The sequence below is a fragment of the Epinephelus lanceolatus genome, chromosome 7 (genome assembly GCF_041903045.1).
Source record: "Epinephelus lanceolatus isolate andai-2023 chromosome 7, ASM4190304v1, whole genome shotgun sequence".
Lineage (NCBI taxonomy): Eukaryota > Metazoa > Chordata > Actinopteri > Perciformes > Serranidae > Epinephelus > Epinephelus lanceolatus.
The window spans coordinates 34,528,655-34,554,732 of NC_135740.1; the positions used below are offsets into that span (position 1 = coordinate 34,528,655).

The window sequence follows — 26,078 nt, forward strand, 5'->3', positions numbered from 1 at the left end:
TAATGCAGATCAATATAGGAAATCAATGATCAATCTAAGTGAACACATCAATCCATGTCATCATTTTTAAGACATGCCTTTATTTTGAAATGCCCCTGCCATGCTTGTCACTGTGTCTTTTCACGTCTCCTTTCTGAACAGGCTGTGTAGTACCCTTCTTTGGAAAAACTCTGCAGTGTGGAAATAGTTAAGGTTTTGGAGAAAAGACAGGTTGCCAGATGAACTGGACACCTGCCTCAGAAGCTTGCTACAGCAATTTAAGATGCTCAGTTTCAACAATATTAGGCTGAAATAAGTGCATGCAGGAAGCTGAAATTCAACGTTGGTGTCCTTTTAGGAAATATGGTGACATGAACCAGTGGTGAGTAAGACAAACTATATGTAGCATGTGTAGTTTGTCAAGCTATGAGGAGATGCAAAAGTTTGCTAGCTGCTACGCTAATTTTCACAATGTGAAATGCAACAGGCTTGAACTAAGCATGGCAGCTAGCAACAAATAATTGTTTTGTCACATCTGCACTCATGTTAGATGTTGTTCTGTTTACAGTGTGTTAATGAGGTCAGTTTAAAGTGAACTTTACTCTGCACTTGTGTCATATGGGCAAAGTAATCTCAACAGTAAGTATGTTTGAGAGCTTTAGTTACAGTAAGGGAGGATTAGCTACACTAAGCTAAGCTAAGATAAGATAAGATAATTTAAGCTATACCTTTATTGGTCCCCTGTAGGGGGGAATTCAATTTGATCCAGCATTGTGAGAAAAAAAAGTAGTATGCAGGGACTGAATGCAGAAAAAGTAAATGAAATAAATTATTCTAAAAATGAATAATAAAAAGTAGAATTGAAATGATGTAAACAATAGATGGATCTGAGTTTCAGTATATGGGCAATGTACAAAAATACTGTAAGATATGCATTTAGTTTATACTCAAACAGTGTTTACATGTGCAGTATCTTTCATTAACTAAAAGAGGTGTATTGGCAAGCAGAGGCTTTACACTTAAAATATTTAAAACACTTACTAAAGCAGTGGTTGTCCAGTATTGTAATTTAAACCACCAATCAATACTAAGTTCATGTGCTGCCATATCATTTGAACAATTTGGATTCATATATATATATATATATATATATATGTATATATATTATTTTTTCAGAATATAATCATCACACAGTTGACTGTTGAACTTTTGGGTATGAAGTGGCATCACTTCGTTATTATTTGTCAGACTTATTATATTAATTATTGAGCAATAGCCAAACATGTTTTTTGTGGGGGTCACAGTACACAGTGACCTTGACTTTTGACCTGTGACCACCCAAATCTGTTTAATTCATCCTTGCATCTGAGTAGACATTTCTTCCAGATTTGAAAAAATTCCCTCAACCCATTTCTGTTAAATCACATTCATGAGTTACCTCTGTCCTTTGAAAATCCAATCAGTTCATCCTTGTCCAAAGTGAAGCGGTCTCAGTTCTCCCACTTAAGTCTATCAGGACCTAAAACACTAACTATAACTAACATGAGCACAGTGTGCTGCCGACTGAAGATAAACGTGCACTTCTATTACACTTATTAAAAGCAGAGCAGTAAAATGAAGACTAAAAAATAATTAATATCTGTTCTGATAAGCCGTAACATCACAGACATTACTCACAAGTTAGCTATATGAATAAGGGGGCAAGGTCAAGTTTAAATAGAATAGAAAACTATATAATTAAGGTAGATTTTAGGCAGGGTCTATGAATCATTTTCACTGCTAATTTAATTTAATGACAAATGATAACCTAAAATTATTAAATATTAAATACCATAAAAACAAAAAACAAAAGGTGAAATTCCATATAATGTATATTATTTTACTTAAAACACCTTGAAACTGCCATTTCTTTAGTGCAAGACCTTCTGGCGCAATAATGGAAAATGTCCAGCGGGGGCGATAGAGAGCAAAATGTGTGTGTATTCTGATATTCCAACTGAGTACACGCACGACAAAATGTGTATTTTTTCTCAGTTTGGCATCTTTCTGAGGACCTCTCTGAAACTTTGACAGAAGCATATTAACAGCCTCTGGAGGCCATTGCAGTGAAAATCTTGTGAGGACCGGCCTAAATGTCCTCACTTTCCAAAATGGTCCTCACTCGAAAGGTTATCTACCTGTGATGGTCCTCACAAAGATAGCAGTACAAACACACACACACACACACACTCACACACACACACACACACACACACACACGTTTCAGCCTCTTTCCCAGTGGAGAAGTGAAAGTTTTGACAGCATTTTGGGTGCAGGAGTCTCATCTACACAGCATGGGGACCCATTTGCAGAAAGAGCAAGCTTAAAAGATAATGAGATGGATGATGTGACAGAATCGGTTCAAAGAAAAAAGGAGGTTAACACTGTTTAACACTGCTGTGGTGCTGTGTAGTGTTTGTGTTGTGTAGAGTGCAGTTACAAATGACTGTGCATCATATATGGAGGATAAATCAGTAAATAAATGTAAAATACAGACTTCTCTTATCCTGTGTGCGCCGTATAAAACACAGACGTGGGGGGAGGGGTTCTCTGTGAATAGGACTGAGGGCAATTAAGTTTCAGATGTGTTTAGAAAGCAAAACAACATGTAAAATACAAACTGTACAAACTTGTCTGGGACAAAAAGAGAGAGCCCTCTTTCTCTCACACATATGTTTACCTGTGAGTTTTCACATCTCTGTGGTTTTGGCCACATTTCCTCTCACCTTTCCCCTGCAACTGTCAATCAAACCTGCGGGCTACATCCTACGCTGTAACCAATATTATATCAAACATTCTTTGGATGTTTAAATTTAAACAAATATCAAACATTTCACTCCAACTCCAGGATGACTTTACCTTACTGTAGCTTAGCACAACCACAAGAAGCAAAGGGAAGTACAGCCTCATGCCGCTAATGAAGCCACAGATTTGCTTTTCTAATTCTATTTAAGGCAAGCTGTGGAATTTACTTGTAAAAATTCAGTTACGTTTATGGAAACACACTATGTGTTTCCTGGAGGAGTAACTCTCTTATAAAACATATGAAACAATTTTTTATAAATACCTTTGAACCTTCATTGTTTATAGTTGTGTTTGCTAGCTAAGAGACGTCTTCCTCCTGCATTGCTACATTTCTCTGCATGTAACCTTCACCAACTGTTGACCAATAGAATGGCATGAATATGGCAGAAAATGTGCATTGTGTCATCATGTGCATGTACGACCTTGTGCGTGTGCTGCTAAAACATGACAGTGGTCACAATCAAAATATTGCCTCACATTGCAACCTTTAAATACAGTGTGTCAATTAGACAGATGTTGCTGTTGAAAGACTTCCAGTGCTTGTTTTCACAGTACGTACACACAAAACACACCCACACGCACAATACTGGCTATTACGGAAACAATAAATTCAGTCATGTGGTGAGAATAAAGACACTGCTTTGAAACCTTAACAACAACAACGTGTAGACGTCCCATCGAATGAAAACAGATCACGTTTGCTAACTGTAAGGAGGGGGAAGATCATTTTCCACAGTTCAGCCAATCACAGCGATGTCTACTTTGTAAACCTTGATCGCCTCTTGACTAAATCTTCATTTGGGTGGGAAGACATCAGCAGTGCTGTACCACAATGATCGGAGGACTGGCTGCTTTGATTCTTCTTAGTACAGGGTGTAAGTGCAATTCTTACCCAGAGAGAGAAAAATGATGTCAATGGCAAATACTTTACCTTTTGACTTTGTCCCCTCATGTTGTAATTCTGCTACTGTTTGTCTCTTTTCTTCAGCTCTGCTTCAAACTGCAGAGGTTCCTCATCAGATCTCTCTGACTGTGGTTGAACTTGGTGGGAATGTTACTTTGCAGTGTCCAGTTTCTGAGAAGGAAGGCAAATTCTTTTTCTGGTACAAACAGTCTCTTGGATATATGGTCCGAACAGTCTTTGCTGCAGTTCAGGGTCAGTTAACAGTAAGTGAACAGTTTGACAACCCACGGTTCAAAGCAACAAAAGGAGCTGCTCAGTATCTTCTTACCATCACAAATGTCAGCAAAGAGGACGAAGCAACATACTTCTGTCACTATGGAGCGTCCTATTTATGGAGTTTCAGCGAAGGCATCTTCTTGGCTGTGAATGGTAAATAACTTTTACTTTCAGTGTTCGTGCCAAGTTTTTATGTTGTACAAACAATTTAGATCATTAAGTGCTTCTGATATTTCTTTTCCTGACTCATGCAGATAGTAATCAACACAAATCTTGCTATGTGAAACAAAGTCTGGACACTGAGTCGGTCCAGCCAGGCGACAGAGTGAATCTCCAGTGTTCACTTCTTTCCATGAACAAAACCAACAAAGATGAGTGTCCAGATGAAGACAGAGTGTACTGGCTCAGATCTGGATCAGGAGAATCTCATCCAAGCATCATTTACACTGACAGAGACAAACAAGAGGAGAGAAGTTGTGACTACAGTCTGTCCAAAACTATACAGACCTCCTCTGATACTGGGACTTACTACTGTGCTGTGGTCACATGTGGAGAGATCCTGTTTGGTGAAGGAACTAAAGTGGAAACAAGTACGTGTTTACAGTTGTATTTAAGTCAAATATGCATCATGTAAGAATTAATTTAGCCTGGTTAAATTATGTTAATGTATAATGTTTGTCACATATAATGATTATGAGTCTGTTAGTTTCTTTTCTTACTGTATCACATTACATTTACAGAGCAGATACTTGACTGAATGATTGATTGACTAAATAGTAAATTGAACATTGACTTACCAGTTGTGCCTGCTGACAAATGCCACTGTGCCACTGACTCCCAAAAGTCGCTTATTAAATAATGCTCAATGCTTTGATTCAGGATCAGAACTTGAACCAGTTGTCCTTGCTCTTGGAGTCCTGTTGGCCTGCTGTGTGACTGTGATTGTCGTCCTTATCTTCTATGGAAATCGAAGGAAAGTTTGCGAACACTGCAAAGGTAGGGTCACCATTTTTTACTTTCAGGTCAGTGAAAACGTTTTGAGGAGCAGCCAGGGGTTATAGTGGGTCGAAACAATCCTGATACGTCATGTGTCTGCTGGGGTTTATGTAAAGGGACATGATAAGTGCAGCCAGACACTGTGAGTATGCAGTATTCTTCAGTGTTGCTTTATCTTGCGTGGGCTACAGGTAGCCTTCTGCAGATGTCAGAACACTCGCAGTTTCTTCACTACTTAAGTTTCATGCTATTAACTGATCAAACAAGTTATCAAATAACTAGACTTACAGCATCACAGTTGTATGTCTCTAAAAACCAGTCAAGTTGCAGTTACAGTTTACATCCATGTCTGTGAAAACATGAATGCCTCACACACATCTTCCCCATGGCGGCAAAAACGATACAATCAGCACAGTTTCAAGGTGGACACCCAAGACTAGTGTCACCAATTCAGTATCTGACCAAATGTTTCCCTTTCTGTTGCTGAGTTATGACGCTGAACGATGACCATGTTTTTCCAGGACATCATGATGTCACAGTGAAGTTGACCTTTGACCACTAAAATCTAATCAGTTCATTGCTGAGTCCAAGTAAACATTTGTGCCAAATCCAAGAAATTCTCTCGAAGTTGTTGGGACGTATCGTGTTCAAGAATAATACAGACAAGGTCACAATGGCCTTGACCTTTGACCACTAAAATCCAATCAGTTCATCATTGAGTCCAAATGGACGTTTGTGCAAAATTCCCTCAGGGCGTTCATGAGAATGGGATGGACGGGCGTACTGACCACCTGAGAACATAATGCCTCCAGCCACGGCTGACAGCGGTGCGGAGGCATAAAAAAGAACACTGCTTCATTAGCAGGAAACTAGCGGTGCTCTGAAGGCTAACTCGTTAGTAACCCGTGCTCCTACCCTGCCAGCCTGCACTGATATTAGAGGAGCGTTAACAAGTGCAGCAACTCCTCTGATGGACTTAAGTTTTATTTTGGGCATCATATGCCATCAAACGGGGGAATGTGACATGGAAATATGTCAAAATGCAAAACTGTCATGCACAAAGCAGTGATAACAATGTAATATCAGCTAGCTAGCTACAAGTGATTTCTTTTGTCATGCTTGTTATAAAGAAAAGGGCCATAATTCATTGAAACAACATTAAATTAAAATACTGTGATGGCTATCATTTTTTTAGGTCTTCATTAACAAACACTGAAGCTGTATTAAGCGCAGTACATGAGTGAATGTGTTTAATTGGAAAGACCTAAACTGAAAATGTGATTTAAGACAAAAATCTCACTGAATGATTTGGTTTTATTTTCTTCTTTGTTTAACACAGCTTCCCATCATCTTGGACATGACAGATTAACTGTGGATCAGTCTAATCATCTGGTAAATATGTGACAGTGTGTTGTCCTGTGTGGGCATGTGATGTTTTGCTGCTCTTATCTTACTATATAATGACAAAAACACCCACATGTGTCTGTTCCACGTTTTTCTCCTCACTGACTTGGTCAATCCATGTGAACTTTGGCACAGTGGTAGAGGGTCATGGGAGGATGCGAATGAAGCAATATTACATCAATTGGCCAAAGGGGGGCGCTATAGCAACTGATTGAAATTGCAAACTTTGAATGGGCATATCTCATGCCCCGTATGTCGTAGAGACATGAAACTTTGCACAGAGATGCCTCTCCTCATGAGGAACAAATCTGCCTCAAGAACCCATAACTTCCAGTTATATAGTTTTTCTGCCATTTTCAATTTTTTGAAAAACACTTCAAATCGATCTCTTCCTAGGAAGTTTGACCGATCTGCATGAAACTCAGTGAACATAATCCAGGGACCAATATCTAAAGTTCCTTCTTGGCAAAAGTTGGAAAACTTACTAAAACTGAGCTTCTATAAGGCAATGAATATTGCGGAGGGCGTGGCTCATCACATAAAGGTGTATAACATCTCAAGGGTTTCACCGAACACCACGCAACTTTGTAGGCATATGACCACACATAATCTGAGGGGACCCCTCCATTATTGACCCCATCAAACAAAATGGGGAGAGAGAGAGCTAATTCCTTATCTAGGCCTTACCGCCATATCGATTTTTACTACACTTGGTAGATATGTAGAACAGGACACCTCAAGGTGACTGGAGAAATTTAACTCTAATTGGCAACTTGGTGGCGCTATAACAACAGAAAAATGGCTAAAATGCAACAGATCGCTGTGGCTGCAATCGTACTATCAATTCACAAAAACTCTGTCTGAATACATTGCTCTTCTTAATGGGTTCAGTTGACTATTTAATCTGCAATTTCCTGTGACCTGTATCCCAGACACACACCATGTGTAACTGTACGTGAGCAACTGTGCACTCAATGGGTATGGAATAGTCAGTTTAATTTAGCAGATCCTTTGTACAAGAGACATTTAATATAATGAACATACAACAAATGTATAATAAAGTGTTCAGTTACTACATGATAAATATGGATAAAGTTAAGACATACATGTAACAGTGTCGACTTTTAAATTATATTAATTAAAGAAAGTATGTTAACCTCACTTTGTTTATATGTTACAGCTCTAATCTCTGAAATATTTGTCATTAACACACACATATATTATTACATTTTATGCAGGATGGTGAAGAAGATGCCGTGAACTATGCGGCACTGGAGTTTCCTACAAGGAAAGTGAAAAGAGGAAAGAGGAAGATCGAAAACACACCAGAGTGTGTGTACTCTTTTGTAAAAGCAGATTACCACAACCAGCAACACTCCTCTCTGTAGACAAATCCGATGGCCGCTTTGTGTGTTCTGTGCTGCTATTAATGCAACAGAATGATGTTACCTTTGTGGTCATTGACGACTTAGAGTGACTAATGATGTTTTTCACACTAACGTCACAGTTAGCTGACTGCATTAATTTATTATGTGGGACCACTGCAGCTCCGAGACAGTGTCTTAGCCCATTTATGTTAGCTCAGTAAGCAGAGTTTTTTCCAAGGTTTTCCACTGGTGTTGGAGCACCTGAGAGCTGCACACATTCTTCCCAAAGTTCTACATCAATTTGAAAAGTAATGTTACCTAAAAATCAAAAGTGAAGGTTCACTTATTCGCACAGCTTGCATTCAAAAGCACTTGTATTGTAGGGAGATGCCACCACAGTAATGCCAACTTGTTTACTTCCCCACATTTATGTATAGATAGAGCAGGGCCTGTGCAAAGGTCCCCAAGCCTATATACTGATCTTCAGCTCAGTTCACACATAGCTTTTTATTCCCAACTGCCACCCATCCATATAAACATAAGTTTTGCACTCAGCAGATTTTGCGGGACATCATCAGATTTTCAGTTGTTAATGTGTTGCCACAGTTCACATATGTGCCTGTATTTTAGTAAGAGACCATCATTACATGTCTGTGGACTTCTGTTTGCTTCTGTTGTTTTGTTGACACAAGCATATGGCATAAGATAATTATATTGTCTTCTCATATGAAGTGACTGCATCTTCATTCATCACAAATACGACAGTATACCTGTAAAGTTGTTAAGTTTAGAATAAATTCTGTTTGTGTCTTTTGGATTGATTTCAGTGATTCTTGATGACCAACACAGATTGATGTTGGAAAGCAGTGCATTTTATTTATTGACATAGTTTAACAGAGTTACAAATCAGGTTCAAGAGTAGTTACACAAGCACAACAACAAAACTAAACGAAAACAAAACCAGATCTGATCCACCTAATATATCTGTGCCAACACTGATCCATTGGAAAATTCCATATTTACAGTTACTCCCACTTTGAGAGAAAAAAAACTTATTTGAGTAATGTCCATGTTAACTGACACCTACAGCAGTTTCTTTCTTTAGGGCCAGTGTCCACATGGCCACATTCACTCCCAGGATTTTTTTTTTTTTTTTTTTTAAATGATGTGCTGCCAGATGCGCAGCTTTTTCTGAAGGTTGGGTCACCCACATAGGCATCTGGCAGACCCTCACGGACATGGTTGAATGGTGACATTTACCTTATCAAAGTGGACCAAAGCGGGCCTTGCAGACACCTGCATGCACATCATTACCTAATAGCCACATATAACAAACCCTTCAGCTCATAACAGACCAACAGTAATCAGATCATACAGTACCAGCTGATGGCAAACAGACCTGTGACCTCACTAATCCAACCCAAAAGCCTTGACAGCAGCGTAGATCCTCTGTCTCTCTGCTGCTCTTGAATCCTTTATTGCACCACTGCCAGTTTTCATCACGGTGAAGACGACAGCAGAATAAACCTGTGTGTCCTCATCTCTCTGAGGAAATACATGACAAAGTTAAAAAAAGACCCATAACTGTTTCAATAAGGTTGATCCTACTGAATCGTTTCATTCTTTACCTGTTGACTTTTCTGACCATGAAGGTTTCTCTGCACGGCAACAGCAGCTGAAGTTATTAAATAGAAAACATATAGCTAATAATAAATACAAATTCAGTAGTTTTTATACAGTATTGTTCGATAGAGAGCTAACTAATGACTTCTATTCCCGTCGTCACAATCAGACTTGTTTTTCTTGATGGTGTAAACGAGGACAGCTATGACAGTCAGACTTATAGCCAAGACAGCACACAGCAGAAAAATAAGTGCATCTGCATTCTGTGAGCGCGTACTGGTTCCTGAAACATGAAAAGGAAATAAAATGTGTTAAATTCAAGGGTGTTTAATGTCACCTCCTACTAAAACAATTTTGCCACTTAAATGATTAAAAAAAGGCTCATTTAACAGTCTGGCACTCAAAGAAGCAAATGTCTTTATAAACAAAACAATGACACAGTTACCTTCAATTTCCACTTTAGTTCCATCTCCAAATAATATGTGTCCACATGTGGCCACAGCACAGTAGTAAGTCCCAGCATCAGAGGAGCTGACGTTCTTAGAGAAGCGATAAACACAACTCTTCTGAGTGTCAGAGTTCCTGTCACATTCATCACGTCTATTTCCATCAGTGTAGATGATGTCTGGATGAGATTTATCTGATCCGGCTCTGAACCAGAACACACTGTGATCTCCTGGACACATTTTGTTCTCAGAGTCAGAGAGGACTGAACACTGGAGAGACATCGAGGCTCCTGGACGGACTGGATCAGATTCTGTTGGCCACTGAACAACAGCATAGTTTGATGTCCTCTGAGTGTTTCCTGTGTGTTACAGAACTGTGTTAAAAGTTTGGCATCTCCACACATGCTTTGACATACTTAGAAGGATTTAAGATTAGTTAAAAGTTAAAATGCAAAGTAAGCATTACATACAATAATCTAAAATGATTCTCTGCAGAAATTGTTGATAAATATTAACACAGTGCAGCTTTAAGTGGTTAAAGTGATTCCAAACATTGCCATAAACAGATCACATAATTACCTTTTAATGACAAATAGGTGCCGGTCCAGGTAATCTCAGAACACTCCATGACTGTGCAGTGATACATTCCCTCATCTTCTTGAATTGTCCTCAAAATGGTCAGACTGCTGATTTTGTTAGAAATATTTACATCCAGTCTTGAGGCAGAAATCTCTGGTCCATACACAGGGTTCACATGTTTACGCAGTCTCACAATCAATTTCAGAGTCTCCCCGGCACTCTGCTTGTACCAGTAGAGTCTGTCGTTAAACTCGTCATTAGGCAAATCACACGTTAAAGTCACAGGTTCACCAAGTTGAACTGTGGTCACTGGAACCAACGTATCTGGATGAAATGAAAATACAACACATGAAACAACAAAGGACAATTTGTGCATAATGTAAAAAAAATGGAGGCTAAAAGGAAATCACATGAACAACCATACATCTAGTTTGCATGCAGATACTCAGATTAGAAAATATTTAGTTATCGTTAGCACACTTACATCCTCGATGAAGAACAAGCAGTGTAACCCATAACAGGATCATCTTGACACTGTCTATTAACATGAGACTTGTTGGTTTTTTACTGAGTAAAAGGAGGCGGTCAACTGTCAAATGCATCTGATTGGTTGTCGCAGAATCTAGATTCAAAGTTAATTTCCTGCCACACTGGTTCTATCCTGGTCTGTGTGAATTGTGTTACCTCTCTTTCTCATCCATCACTAGACTATGAGATGTCTATGACTTTGTCTAAACTTGGAGTGTTTTTCAGGTACCAATTCTTGTAAATGCAGTAGGTTATATCCCACTGCTGTTATTACTAAATCATAAATGCCACGTCACTTCTAGTTCACTGACAGATACCACTTCACACACAGGGACACAAAAAAAACTGACGCTGTGTCCCAAATTGCATACTATGCATTACATGCTCAATATGTGTTCTACTATTCAGTACTTTTGTGTACATAAACAGTAGTATGTATATTTTTAGACGCACTAAGCTGAAATTATCACAGCACTTCCCAAGAGCCTCCTTGCTTCCTTGCAACATCATGTCACAGGCAGCGAGACATTGAGGCTCCTGGACGGACTGGATCAGATACTGTCGGCCACTGAACAACAGCATAGTTTGATGTCCTCTGAGTGTTTCCTGTGTGATACAGAACTGTGTTAAAGGTTTGGCATCTCCACACAAGCTTTGACATATTACCTTTTAATGACAAATAGGTGCCACTCCAGGTAATCTCAGTCCACTCCATGACTGCGCAGTGATACATTCCCTCATCTTCTTGAATCGTCCTCCAACTGCTCAGACTGCTAATACTCTTATAAACCTTCACATCCAATCTCACAGCAGAAAACTCTGGTCCATACACAGGGTTTACATGTTTACGCAGTTTCACAATCAATTTCACAATTAGTTTCAGAGTACACTCTGCTTGTACCAGTAGAGTCTGTCGTTAAACTCATCAGGCAAAACACAAGTTAAAGTCACAGGTTCACCAAGTTGAACTGTGGTCACTGGAACCAGCGCATCTGGATTACATGAAAATACAACACATGAAACACTAAATCGCAATTAGTATATGATGCAGAAAGGTAATAACATGAGCAACCATACATCTAGTTTGCATGCAGATACTCAAATGAGAAAATAGGCTCGTTCGAGATGAACTGCGCCTCGCCTGAAAAGTAGACAAGCGCAGGCGGCCGCAGCGGGGGCGGTGACAAAAAGCTGCAGTGAAGTCGGACAGTTTCCCGACAGTTTCCAGCAGCCTTCAAACCGTACAGGAAGTCACAGACACACTAACATCCTGTCTGGAATGATGTCAATTCATTAAAAAGTGATCAGGCCCATATATCAGTTTGTTTTCACCATCAGTCACACAACATGTTTTGTGTTCACAGAATAAACCTTCGGGTCAGACAAATACAATCTTAATCTCTAAAATACAACAAAAATGAGTAGTTTATGTAAAACGTCATCTTGTTGAGTCGGCATCTGAACCAATGAGCTGTTAGATCAGGTGAGAGCCAGGCGGTGCAGTCGGTGGAGAGCAACTGCAGCGCCTGGCTCTAAAAACTGTGGCCACCTCGCTCTCGCGGCTTTATCGCCGTCCACTTTTGTAATACGTCAGAGCAAGTCGGGATGAAGTCGGACACAAAACTAACCGGCATGCATTGTGCGCCGATCGCCGGTGATCGAATCTGCGCAGGCCTGGCTCATCTCGAACGAACCTAATATGTAGTTAAGATTACACAGTGCACTCACATCCTTGATGAAGAACAAGCAGTGTAACCCATAACAGGATCATCTTGACACTGTCTGTGATTTGGAAACTTGCTGGTATTTCAGTGGGTTAAGGAGGTGATGTCATATGACCACAATACTGTATGTCACACTGTCAAATGCATCTGATTGGTTATCACAGAACTTAGACTTAAAGTGCATTTCCTGCCACACTGGTCTTAGAGTGAACTTTTTGTTTCAGGGGAGATTTTGTGTTGATGAAATCTATTTCTGTGTGAAGAACTCTTTTGTTTGTATGTGATAATAACAGTTGACATGGTGTCTGTAGCTGCTTGCTGCTGGAGAGATATAACTTCTCCTGCATTAAATCAGACAGTGGGCCCCTGGGCACAGATAGAACAGACAGTAGGAGCAAGACACAGACGGGTAATATCTGGTAAAGTTTAGCCTCTTTTTGTGTCATTGTTTTGCATCTTTATGTTGTCATAATGAATCTTTTTGTGGTTTTATATTAGCCTGGTTCCAGACCATAGACCCCGCCCACTCAACTGAGTAGGCTTGCATTACTGGTCTGGCATACTTCTATGAATTTGCGATTTATCTCGTCCAAACGATGGACGGACCAATGAACACCAGGGGTCTAGCGATTAGCCAATCAGCGCCACGCTGATGTCAAGCTGTACGCCGGTGGGTAACTGGAGAGGATAGCAACAATGGCGACCGCTACAGATCCCACAGACCACATTAACGATGCTATCGAGATATTTCGCCACTACTCGTGTTAATGGAGGACCAAATTAAGGAAGCTGCTAAACTGGATTTAACGGCGATGCAGCTGGGGGTGCACGACAACGGAGACATTTTAAACGGGCAATGCTCGCTTATTTTCGGCACCCCCGAGGCATGGATACTAATGACGTCAGATTCTGGGTAAGTCGTTGATCTCTACTGATTGGTTAGGGAAAAAATCAAATTCACTCCCCCTTGTAAATCGCCTTCAATGGAGGCCATGTCAGACTGAAGGTTCTGGGAGCTTCAGTCTGACACTCAGGCTAGTTTTATATCCCTTTGTAGTTGTTTGTGCCTTTTAGAGGTAATTTTGTATCTTTTGTGGTCATTATGAATCTGTCTTGGGTCAGTTTGTGTAAATTTGAGTGGCATTTTGCAGGTGAGGGCCAGGGGTCCACTCTTACACTTTTGGCCCCTGGGCCTGTGCCCTGTAGGCCCGTTCAGTAATTCCTGCATGGTGAGACAGTGTGCAGAGTGAAGAACAGCACACAATTCTACTAAGAAGCAAACTATAATGTTTCATATTACACCAAAATCTAATCTGGCATCCCGTCCTTTCTGATAGTTTCTGCTAGTTTAAGAAAGAACACAATACAGTTATAGAATTATAGAAATTAAGAGATGTAAAAATCTTTCACCATCCTTTCCTACAGTAAAGCTGATGACCTTAAAATTTCCGGGTCCTGACAACAGCAGAATCTCACTGGACAATGCTAACATAGTCATTGTGAATGATAACATGTTTACCACCATCACCACTGGGTGTTTCAGCATGCCAACATTTTATAAGCTGAGGGCGATGTCAATAGTCTGGCAACTTTTTGGCTTATTTAATTACAATTTGTCCTGTGGGGAAAGTGACTGTGTGGACATGGCAATCTGTTCGTCATAAGCGTTAACCTGCTGGTTGCACTAAATGAAAAGTCAGATTATCACCAGATTTATTCACATACTGTACATCCCCAGGAGACCATGAATGTCTGTACAACATTTTGTCCCGATGTATCCAACATCTGTCATGATATTTCAATCTGCATGCTGATTAGCTTGTTATTGTGTTTGGTGGCATCTCTGTTTTTGCCCTGATTGAATTAACTGCGATCTGTGACCCTTATTGGTGGAGTTCTGGATCTCGCCATGCCGCCCCCAACCTACGCTGCTTGTGGTAGGTTTCGTAGGAAGTAGAAGGAAGCTCCAGAGCCTGTTTACATCTAAAAACTGCACACTCTACCATGTTTGCTGTCAAAACTTTTGCTATGCTAATGCTAACTATGCTCTTTGGACTGACAAGTCTGCTCTGCACTGGAGGTTTCATGTTTCTTTGTTGGTGTCGCGTCAGAGTCTGTTCACATGTCAATATGTGTTTCCTTTATTAGACAGCGATGGACTTTCTTATTAGTGACGTACCTAATCCACCTTCAATAGAGGAATGTGAAAACACCTCTCTAGCAACACTTTTCACAGATACAAGTCAGTAAAGTCATAATGGAAGATAAAACATGATAAAGTGCTTTTACACTGGCCCAGTGTGTAAAAAAACATGCAGTGCAAAACCATATGCTGTACTTCTAGAAAAGGGTTGGGAACCACATGCAGGTAGGTAAATAAAGTAAAGAGGAGTTCATTATAGATGTGGATGTTTATTTATGAAAAAATGACACAGGGCATGTTCACGTTTTGAACTGCAGCGATGCAAAGCTGAGGGACTGGGGAAGAAGTCTATCACCTTATATGGTATCACAGAGAAAAGAGACAGAGTTGACTCTTCTCTCGACTCTTTCAAGATGAATCTTTCAAAAAGTCACGGCAGATGCATCACCCACCTCTTTAAAAAATGTACTGATAAACTGCAGAAAAACTGAAACAAAATTAATAGATATGGGATTCACAGTGATACAGGCTATCAACAAAAGCTTAGCTATTAAAGGTGGTTATTTTTGCATCACATTAAGTCAAAAACATTAGATATTTGCAAATAATTTGGACAGTATATACGCATAATGCATAATATGATGCATAGTTTATCAAAAATATATTATACTATACTACTACTTGAAGACATGATATATAACATTATGCTATACTATGTAATACATCATGTCTTCAATGAAATGCAGAAACCAGTGCTGCTAAAGCAAAAAAATTACATTAGCCTCATTTAGCAAATTCATCGTTTAGATTAATCATATATCATAAAAGCCCTGACATCAGTGTAGATGGTCTCTTCTTGTCTTTGATTTCTTCTCCCTCCTCTGCCAGCTTTCCTCCTGGTAAAGTTTGGTGTACAATAAACCAAAGACTCCTCATTTCCCTGAGGAAACAAGTGCAAAAATTGAAAATGAGAGCAGATTTTAATATGTATACATGTCAATAAATAAACATTATTGACAACATTTCTGGCTACATCTTTAAAATCCTCACCTGCTGACTTTGCTGATCACAACTGGCTGTCGCAGCATTTGTTTGCAGAGTGGCAGTAGCTGTATTATTAAAAAAAGATAAATAAGAGATCATAAAAAAGAACAGATTTAACTTCACTGAAGATGAATGACACTGCAGGTTGATTTGAACACAGCAGAAATGTGAACTGAATTATATAAACTTCGGTTTGATAGATAAATGTATGAGTAATGTCTCTCACTGTTGGAACAATGGCAGGATTTTGTCCTGATGGCATGAACAAGGACGGCTATAACACTCAGACTTAAAGCCAAAGCAGCACACACCAGAAACAGAACTGTATTGTCATTCTGTGAATCACAGCGGCTGACATCTGAAACATTAAAGAAACAATTAAAGTTAAGAAATCATAGGAAATACTTTGTTAATAGATAATGATAATCTAACTATTAGATAGAAACAGGGTGCACTTACCTTCAAAGTCCAGTTTTGTTCCATTTCCAAATAATATCTCTCCACATGTGGCCACAGCACAGTAATAAGTCCCGGCATCAGAGGAGCTGACGTCCTTAGAGAAGCTGTAGATACATTTCTGAAGAGAGTGAGCTTCAGGACTCTTCTCACATCCATCACTACTGTTTACTTGGGCATAAATGAAACTGGGATGAGATTCATCTGATGCAGCTCTGAACCAATAAACTCTGTGTTCTTCTGAACATGTTTTCTTCTCAGAGTCAGAGAGGACTGAACACTGCAGAGTCACTGAGTCTCCTGGACGGACTGGATCAGATGGAAAGTCTTGAGTGACGGCAGTGATATCAGGTTCAGGTCCTGGTTATAAAAAAAAGTAGCATAGCTGTTATAAATTATGCAGAATTCTGTAACTCTGAGGGCATCTGCAGTTTCTGTTGCAGTTTTATGTTTTTACCTTTGATTCTCAGAAATGTTCCTCTCAAAAATGTCATTTTGCTTTTATTCACTTTTATACAGTAGTAGACTGCAGTATCTCTTAAACGTGTTTCAGTAATATACAAAACAAAAGTTCCAGGCCCTTGTTTTGCTGTAATGCGACGGGTCTCTACATCAACTCCTAAATCAACGGCATATGTTGCCCCTAAAATTTCAGGAAAGGTTCCAGAAACAAGCCTGATCCAAAATAAGGATGATAAACTTAATCTGTTGCGGGGGCATGTTAGAGTCACACTTTGTCCAACACCAACAGTCTTTGTCTCAAAGATGTGATCGTCTGTGCATCCTGAAGATAAAACAAAAACAGAGCAATGATAAACAAGAGACACATTTACAGCATAAAGATGACAAAATATATTTTAAATATATATCCTGAGTAAATGTGACTTTAATACTTACGTCCAATATTGAGCACGAGCAGAACATAAAATATGATCAGCATTTTCTGTTCTTCCTACAGAGAGACTGCAGTTAAATTAGAGTGTATCAGAAGATGATGCGCTTTAATGTAGTCATCAAGTGGGAGGGAACATTTCAAAGCAATCTGATTGGCCTCTCACTATGTTGGCGCTTTACTGTACGACCACAGAGGTGATGAAGTCAACCATCTTTCCTACATGAAACAACACAATAGCACGCCTCTGTTTCATGTGCCTGTCTTCAGGTTTCTATAACTGACACTGAGAGTAAACACAAGTTAATGCCTTTGTCTTCAAAACTTAACTTTCTCAGTTTGCAATGCAGGATTCCTGTCATAAATCTGTTGTCTCCGAGCCCACTGAGGGACCAGGTTTAATTACTGTGGGTTACTGTTTGTAAACATGCTCACGTGTAAAACTAACAGCCAACTCCAGATTCTCTCTCTCTCTTTTTTTTTTCCTCGCTTTATGTTTGTGTTTTTTTTCCAGCACTGTGTATCTTGGATGTCTGCTGCTGACGGTCTAGCACCTGGTTGCTACATTTTAAAAAGCCCCGACCTGACCTGAGCTCTGTGGGGATACATACCTATAAACGTCATGAACACAGAAAATAAAAACAAAATAAGAAAACACAGACAGAGGACAGAGTCTCTGCAAGTTAAAACATCACCACACACTTGTAGTAGGTCATAAGTGATGATTGAGAGGGATTACTGCTGTATGAGTCTACACATAAATCCTCCACAGCCTGCCTTAAACAAACTGAAGATTTATAATCAACTTTCAAGCTTTTTTCAAAAGGGCACTGATACCACTGTCTTTGATGCATGACATGTAATTTGCCTGTCAGTATATAGGCCTGTGTCTACAGGCTTATTCAATCCAGCCATTTGCCACAGTGACAAAGACAGAGGAGCCATCTTAAATACTGAGCAAACCAGCCAACTGAGATGCTCCACATCATCAGTGATGACCCGCCCACTCTGCCTGTCAGTCACATCAGCAGGAAGAGCACAGCGTACAGAGGAGGGCTGTTAAACCATCCATCCTCTATACTCACTTCACTTCTTTTCAGAGAGCTGCTGACAGACAGCAGCAGAGCGACACTCTCACAGTATCACAGGAACATTCACCTGGAGCTGATTTAGAGTTTCTGACCTACATGTTTTTATCTGAGGGAGAGAAGCCATGTGACCCTGGGAGAAAACCACTAATGAGATACACCAGTGATTAACAAGGTGATTAACATGTGTAAAATAATCCTGTGTCAACAAACTGTATGGATGACAGCATCTCTATAACATTAACAGGAACACCTGAGAATATTCTGCAGTCCAGTACAAAGATGTTTGGAGAAAGACAAAAGAAAGACAGGAAGCCCATCTATCTATAGGGCCAAAGCTGCCACAACATTTGTCAGAACAGCAGGTTGTGGTTTGTGGTTTTCATCAGGGTCAACATATTGTTGACAACGAGCCAAAACACACTCTGTACTTTCACACACAAACACACATTTATAGTCACCACTGACAGATAAATGATGCATGGAAACTTCAGCATCGTTGTGGTCGAGCTTCAAACTAAGGTGTCAGTACAAAGAGGCTGTTCTACCTTTCTCACTCTGTGTTTCAGCCTCAGGACGCTGGGCTTTACTGCTGCTGTCAAAAGGAAAGTGGAATAGCATTCATAAAACAAAAACTTAGAGGAGGAGGTAAATGGTTCAGGAGGGCTGGACACAGGATCGTTTCTAGGATCCGCCCCCAAGATTTTTTTTCTTTTATGAACCAGCTCTATTTTGATGCTTTTTTATGCACTCTGGCATCTTTTTTACCCCTGAAAGATGTTTAAACATTTTATTTACAGATTAATTATGAATTGTGATGTTAAAAATGTTAATTATATTTTATTCCACCCAGCAGCATTTAAAGCATTTGAAATGAGCTCCACCTTCACCAGCTGCAACATTAAAGTGATTACCAGTGTGTTCTGTCTCTTGTACAAAGTCACACAAAATGTGCTGCTCGACAGACAAAGAGGACCAAAAGTTGTGTTTGTGATTAATGATGTCGTATTTGTTTTGAGGGATTTAATGCACAAACTTAATGACATGTTAGTAGTTCCAGGGCTTTTTAAATTTTTTATTATTAGGTCTATTCTAATGATTTAAAAATATATAATATACAGCCTATTTACTACTGTCTCTGGTTGGAGACACACACACACACACACTTTTTTTTGTTGAAACTCTCAGTGGTTTGGTGCTTGTCATTGGTGGTAGCTGTCAGAAGGAGGAGGTGTTAATCACTCCCTGGTCCCACCCTGGTGTTTTTGTCAAGAGCAGAGTTTGAAGTGTGATCTTTAGTTTGCCTGATTATTGACTCAGAGGTTTACTCACTAAAGTCTGTTCATCACTTGGCTCAGTGATGGACTTACAGCCTGTCCACATTAATGGTGAATTAATCAATATATTAACATTAAAATTAAATCAAAAACAAGCTTAAGCTCATCTTCCACAGTTTCAGATGCTTTTGGTTGCATTTTAAAAACACAAAACAAAGGGACATGATTTGTTCTTTAAATGAGCACAATAACATACACGTAAAAGTAAATCAATCATTTCAGTCTGTGAAACTAAAGTTAGCCTGCTGAAGCCTCTTGTATCTCTCCTCTCACTACACATCCTGTTGAAGCCCATCGTCAGGTCTGTTCTGAGTAAACAGCCTTGATGGTTGGTCAAAGGGAGGAGAAACGGCCCACCACAGCCTGGGTCTGTCAGTGTAGCTGTTGCATGTGGCTTTGCTTGACATGCAGAGGGTCTTTACAAAGTTCTTTGAGACCAGAGAGATGGAGGGGTTCATTCATTTCAGTAGTTATGCCCTTACAGTTATTTTAATACAGTGTTTGTTCTTAACAAAGGAAGACTACTTGTGTCCACAAAATAAAATGCTCTGTATGTGTTTTTAATGATGCTTCTGTCTACAGTTGTGGGAAGTTGTGATGGACAGATACACAGTGGTTCACTATCAAGTCTGTGTGGTTTTGGCCACATTTCTTCTCACCTTTCCCCTGCAACTGTCCCTCAAACCTGAACGCTAACACCTACACTACAAAGTCCTCTTCATATCTAATCAGTGTTATAACAATAATAATACATTTCATTTAAAAGGCGCCATTTAAAAGGGCAGAGGGTACAGTCAGTGTTAAAGTCTGTAAGCCAGCTTGAACAGGTGGGTTTGAGATGGGATCTGAAGGATGTTGTGCTGTTAGAGTGTCTGATGTGTGGATGTAGGGAGTTCCAGAGCCTGGGGCAGTGCAGCTGAAAGCCCTGACACCCATGGTGCTGAGGCGTGAGGTGTGGATGGTCAGGAGACCAGTAGAGGAAGAGTGGAGGGCTTTAAATGTGTTTGTATTGTATTCAGTACTGAACATGGAGCCAGTGTAGTTGGATGAGAATGGGGGTGATGTGGTCGGATGATTTGGTGCGGGTAATGATCCGAGCAGCAGAGATCTGAATGATTTGAAGCCTGTTAATGAGTTTGGTGGGGAGGCCAGAGAGAACTGTGTTACAGTGGTTAATACAGGATGTAACAAATGTGTGGACCAAGACTTCAGAGGTGGACTGGGACAGTGTCGTCCAAATTCTCCAGTGTTGTATGGGTTACGCAAACAAAACAACACAACCTCCAGGTCCAGGATGAGTTTAGCCCTCCAAAAGGTGATTATGGTCTTGTTCAGAGTAACACCTGTGTGCGAAGCTTTAATCAACTTCAACTTTACTATAACAACAAAACATCAGGCCTAGCTGTTGATGGTCAGTAAATATTGGAGCTTTACCGTATAAGAATGTTGCTTGAAAAGAAGTTTCCATTAAACAGACGTAACATGTTGCCAGAAAACTACACATAGTATACTGTAGCTTTCAAAGTTCTCATAGTTAGAAACTTGATAAACGCTCGTTCTTGTTATTATTTAAACACTGGATGAATTTCAATAATTGTGTCAAGTCTTTGGAAAATCTCCAGAAGATCCACCACTTGTTGTATACATGACAACACCAGCAGGGAAACACAGCATGTTTTATTTATTGACAGTGTAAAAGAGTTCCAAATTATGTTACCACAAAGTTTACATGGTCACACTAGAAAAACAATGACAGGATTAACGTCATGTGGTCTCTGTCTGATGATGCAATAAACTTACGTTCAAATATCCACCAATCCAGTGGTTGTATGTATGTACATTTTCTGAAGTACTGTACTCGGGTGGTGATGGTTTGAGGTACTTGTACTTGAGCATTTTTTGCTACTTTATACTTGTACTCCACTACAGTTCAGAACAAAATATTACAAGCTACTTTTTACTCCACTACATTTGTCTGACATCATTAGTCACAAGTTACTTTGCAGACTCTGATTATTTATACAAAATATAAATCACTAAAAATGATGATGTATTATTACAGATTCAGCTACCCAGCAGTATATGAAGTAGGGGTGGGAATCACCAGAGGACCCACGATACGATATCATCATGATACTTATGTCGCAATATGATATTATTGTGATATGATGAGTTTTGTGGTGAAATCTATTGTGATATATTGCATCATTTTTATTGCAGCAAAATGTGATGCAAAGCAGACAGACTGACAAACACCGTCATAAAACCTGTCAGAAATGCTGCATACAACTGACAAACTCAACTGTTGGCAGATTAAACGTCCTCTGTGAGGCCACATTTAGCGCGAGTGCAAAACACTTCACATGCACGTATCCTGCTAACTGAATGGCAACACCCATGTTAGAAGTGTTGCCTGTTACAACCACATCTGGTTCTGAAATGGACCATTCTGTAAAATGAGTACTTTTACTTTTGGTACAAGACACTACAAACATAATAAAAACAAGAGCAACAACATAATAAGAGCAAAAGAACAAATATAATATACCTCCATACATGTCAAACAAATATGAACACAGTCCTGCTCCTTAGACATCACTGCTGTAAAACATGACTGAGGCTCATCTGAGACGCAGACTATGCCTTTAACACATCAAACATAAAGCATCTTCCTTTTTATTTTTAGGGTGCAAATGAAACTAAACAGTTACTCATGACTAATGGTAAAAACAGATTTCAGAAACCAGGTTTCAGAATTAAGAATAATAGCTGATAGATTTCTACTTGAAAAACGTGATTACTTAGCCCTTTTTCATCAAATTTTAATAGTATTCTTAGGGTATTTTTATGCATTTATCACGGACAATATTTACATAACAGGAAATGAGGGAAAGAGAGATCCAACGCCCCAGCCCAGACTTGTACTGGGTTCACCCCTGAGATATATTTCTGGAGTGTGCACATTTGCATAAAGAAAAACAAAAACACAATCAATCTCATTACTTTTGAATATATGGACGAAACCTAATTATAACATTAAAACAATGTACAGTAGAGCTGAACTACCTAATAGCCAAAAACTGTGAAACAACCCTTTAGCTCCAGATTAACATCAACGTCAACACACAGTACCAGCTGATGGCAAACACACCTGTGACCTCACTAATCCAACACAAAAGCCTTGACAGCAGCGTAGATCCTCTGTCTCTCTGCTGCTCTTGAATCCTTTATTGCACCACTGCCAGTTTTCATCACGGTGAAGACGACAGCAGAATAAACCTGTGTGTCATCATCTCTCTGAGGAAATACATGACATGACAAAGTTAGAAACGACATCACAAAACTGTTTCAATTAGGTTAATTCTATGATACCTATTAAATTCTTTACCTGTTGACTTTTCCGACCACCACTGTTTCTCTGCACGGCAACAGCAGCTGAAATTATGAATAAAAAAATTAGTAATAAATACAGATGCAGTAGTTGTAATGTAATTCTGCTCCCTAGAGAACTATAAATAACTTCTATTACCACTGTAACAATCATTCTCTTTCTTCTTGATGGCGTAGATGAGGACGGCTACAACAATCAGACTTATAGCCAACACAGCACACAGAAGAAACATAACTGCATCTGCATCCTGTGAGCACGTACTGGTTCCTGAAACATCAAGAGGGAAAAAAGTTAAAGGTAAATGATGTTTAATGTCACCTTCTGGTTAAATGACTGCATGAAAAAACAACAATAGATGATCTGAATAAATTTGATTTGACTTGTGACACACATATACACATTTTGTAATGAACAGAATAATGACACAGTTACCTTCAATGTCCAGTTTTGCCCCATTTCCAAATATCATCTCTCCACATGTGGCCACAGCACAGTAATAAGTCCCGGCATCAGAGGAGCTGACGTTCTTAGAGAAGCTGTAGACACATTTCTGCAGGGAGTGAGCTTCAGGACTCTTCTCACACTCAGCACTGTTTCCATATGCATAAATGCAACTAGGATGAGATTCATCTGATGCGGCTCTGAACCAGAACACACTGTGATTTCTTGGACATGACTTTTTCTCAGAGTCAGAGAGGACTGAACACTGCAGAGTCACTGAGTCTCCTGCACGGACTGGATCAGATGGAGGGACTGCAGTGATCGCAGGCTCTGGTGCTGGGAAATGGAGTTTAAAACTTTAAACACTTACTTTTAAACAAATGGCGACATATTTAAGACAAAGCTATAATAAAAGTAAGATATGTATTTACCTTCAACTCTCAGGTCTGCTCCTTTCAAAAGTGTGAAGGTTTGTTGGTGTATTTTTACACAGAGGTAAACTGCTGTATCACTTTGCCTTGTGTTTTTAATATGCAGGACAAATTCTCCAGGCTCTTCCGTGGCTGTGATTCGAGGATCTCTCTCAAAGCTGAAAGTTTTTCCTAATACTTTAGGAAAGTCTCCAGAAACAAGCCTGATCCAAAAGATGCTTCCCGAAGACTTGCGGGGACAAGTCAGTGTCACATCAGCTCCAACTCCAACAGTCTTTGTCTCAAAGATCTGCTCTACTGTGCATCCTGAAAAGATGAACTTTACATTAACAACAGAAAAAGAATCATATGCGCTCTCTCCTAAATTACTGCAAGAACATGACAATACGTTAAATATATATCTGTATATATTATATACTTATAACATATATCTGGAGTAAATCTGACTTCTGTAAATATACTTACGTCCAATATTGAGCACGAGCAACAAATAAAATATGATCACCATTTTCATGTTAATATTCTTGTAACTGCAGCTAAATTAGAGCGTATTAGAAGATGATTCACCCTAATGTAATCATGGAAAGTGGGAGGGAACATTTCAAAGCAATCTGATTGGCCTCTTGTTTCATCAGTATCTCACTGTATCACCACAGTGGAAATAAAATCAGCCATCTTTCCTACATGAAACAAACCCAACAGCACGCCTCTGTTTCATGTGTCTGTCTTCAGGTTTCTATAACTGACACTGAGAGTAAACACAAGTTAATGCATTGTCTGTAAAACTCAACTTTCTCAGTTTGCAATGCAGCATTCCTGTCATAAATCTGTTGTCTCTGAGCCCACTGAGGGATGGAAATGACAAAGTCCAGTATGAATGTATTTCCAAATGAGACGAGGCTTAATTACTGCCACTTATTTTGTATATGTGTTAGCATATCCACCTTATTCCTAGGCCCCATGATACCTTGCGTGAATTATTGGTGCAACTTCCTGCATGGAACCGAAAGCGGCATTTTCAATACTAACAGAGCAACTGGGAAATAAAGTGTGGAACACACCACCTGTTATAGCTCAAACGGGATTATGTGATCATACCTCTGCCATCTCTGACAGCAATCTTAAAGCATTGTTGTTGTTTTTTTACCTTTTCAACCTTGCACACTAGCAATTAGCTTGCCTTGCTGTGTTAAAATATTGTTAACTTTAACATGGCCCGAGCTAGCTTATGGTAAACATCTTCTCCTTCTCAAGATGATTTATGATTTATGATGACTTATTCAGAGATACTTACACATTCGGCAAACATTTAAAATAATTCAGTATTAACTGTAGCTCCATGTAACGTGAATAAATGTGTTTTGCAGCTAATCCTCCGCTGCGTTATTGACGCAGTTAACACAACTTATAATTTATTAAAAAAACTGCTCTGAGAGAGACATGAAGCTGAATTTAGCAGCAGACTTCAGTGATAGTAATATAAAGTACTACTCATACTCGTACTCGTCGTCGTCCTCCGCTTATCCGGGTCCGGGTCGCGGGGGCAGCAGCCTCAGCAAAGAAGCCCAGACAGTCCTCTCCCCAGCCACTTCGGTCAGCTCTTCCGCGGGAACCCCGAGACGTTCCCAGGCCACCCGGGTGATGTAGTCCCTCCAGCGTGTTCTGGGGCGGCCCCGAGGTCTCCTCCCGGTTGGACACGCCCGAAACACCTCCCAAGGGAGGCATCCGGAAGGCATCCTTACCAGATGCCCGAACCACCTCAACTGGCTCCTCTCAATGTGGAGGAGCAGCGGCTCTACTCCGAGTCCCTCCTGGATGTCTGAGCTCCTCACCCTATCCCTAAGGCTGAGCCCAGCCACCCTGCGGAGGAAACTCATTTCAGCCGCTTGTACTCGCGATCTCATTCTTTCGGTCACTACCCAGAGCTCGTGACTATAGGTGAGGGTTGGAACGTAGATCGACCGGTAAATCGAGAGCTTCGCTTTCTGGCTAAGCCCCCTCTTCACCACAACGGACCAGTTAAGTGCCTGCATCACTGCTGACGCCGCCCCAATCCGCCTGTCAATCTCTCGCTCCATCCTACCCTCAGTCGTGAACAAGATCCCGAGATACTTGAACTCCTCCACCTGAGGAAGGACCTCCCCCCCGACCTGGAGTGGGCAATCCACCCTTTTCCGGCTGAGGA

General features: G+C 40.0%; 3 protein-coding genes across 5 annotated transcripts; 1 reads left to right on the top strand and 2 right to left on the bottom strand.

Moving 5' to 3' along the window:
- The first annotated feature begins 3,169 nt into the window (after positions 1-3,169).
- Positions 3,170-8,352, top strand: LOC144463834 (immunoglobulin kappa light chain-like). The gene is made up of 6 exons (XM_078169478.1): positions 3,170-3,698; positions 3,812-4,156; positions 4,258-4,593; positions 4,883-4,999; positions 6,339-6,391; positions 7,642-8,352. The coding sequence occupies exons 1-6, from the start codon at positions 3,656-3,658 to the stop codon at positions 7,789-7,791; spliced, it is 1,044 nt and encodes a 347-aa protein (XP_078025604.1). The 5' UTR covers positions 3,170-3,655; the 3' UTR covers positions 7,792-8,352.
- Positions 8,353-8,655: 303 nt separating this feature from the next.
- LOC144463836 (signal-regulatory protein beta-2-like) lies at positions 8,656-24,414 on the bottom strand. 3 transcript variants are annotated; one of them, XM_078169482.1, is made up of 6 exons: positions 24,359-24,414; positions 23,894-24,199; positions 23,454-23,798; positions 23,160-23,288; positions 23,019-23,065; positions 8,656-9,315 (listed from the first exon to the last, which is right to left on the bottom strand). In XM_078169482.1, the coding sequence occupies exons 1-6, from the start codon at positions 24,405-24,407 to the stop codon at positions 9,181-9,183; spliced, it is 1,011 nt and encodes a 336-aa protein (XP_078025608.1). In that variant the 5' UTR covers positions 24,408-24,414; the 3' UTR covers positions 8,656-9,180. The 3 variants fall into 3 exon arrangements, with proteins under 3 accessions (XP_078025608.1, XP_078025609.1, XP_078025607.1); XM_078169483.1 differs by lacking the exon at positions 8,656-9,315 and adding an exon at positions 21,316-22,927 and having other exon boundaries at positions 23,163-23,288; XM_078169481.1 differs by lacking the exon at positions 8,656-9,315 and adding an exon at positions 21,316-22,927.
- Positions 15,073-17,276, bottom strand: LOC144463832 (uncharacterized). The gene is made up of 6 exons (XM_078169476.1): positions 17,211-17,276; positions 16,771-17,097; positions 16,317-16,673; positions 16,084-16,215; positions 15,864-15,922; positions 15,073-15,753 (listed from the first exon to the last, which is right to left on the bottom strand). The coding sequence occupies exons 1-6, from the start codon at positions 17,251-17,253 to the stop codon at positions 15,622-15,624; spliced, it is 1,050 nt and encodes a 349-aa protein (XP_078025602.1). The 5' UTR covers positions 17,254-17,276; the 3' UTR covers positions 15,073-15,621.
- Positions 24,415-26,078: the final 1,664 nt, after the last annotated feature.

Bases quoted from the DNA above. Each gene is read 5' to 3' on its own strand.
- LOC144463834 (XM_078169478.1), top strand. From the start codon at position 3,656: ATGATCGGAGGACTGGCTGCTTTGATTCTTCTTAGTACAGGGT. The intron at 5,000-6,338 runs GTAGGGTCACCA...TGTTTAACACAG, and splicing joins AGTTTGCGAACACTGCAAAG to CTTCCCATCATCTTGGACAT. The intron at 6,392-7,641 runs GTAAATATGTGA...CATTTTATGCAG, and splicing joins TGGATCAGTCTAATCATCTG to GATGGTGAAGAAGATGCCGT.
- LOC144463832 (XM_078169476.1), bottom strand. From the start codon at position 17,253: ATGCTGATCATATTTTATGTTCTGCTCGTGCTCAATATTGGAC. The intron at 16,674-16,770 runs GTAAAAACATAA...TTTTATAACCAG, and splicing joins AACATTTCTGAGAATCAAAG to GACCTGAACCTGATATCACT. The intron at 15,754-15,863 runs GTGAGGATTTTA...TTGTTTCCTCAG, and splicing joins GTGATCAGCAAAGTCAGCAG to GGAAATGAGGAGTCTTTGGT.
- LOC144463836 (XM_078169482.1), bottom strand. From the start codon at position 24,407: ATGAAAATGGTGATCATATTTTATTTGTTGCTCGTGCTCAATATTGGA. The intron at 24,200-24,358 runs GTAAGTATATTT...TCATCTTTTCAG, and splicing joins GCTCGTGCTCAATATTGGAC to GATGCACAGTAGAGCAGATC. The intron at 23,289-23,453 runs GTAACTGTGTCA...TTGATGTTTCAG, and splicing joins GGCAAAACTGGACATTGAAG to GAACCAGTACGTGCTCACAG.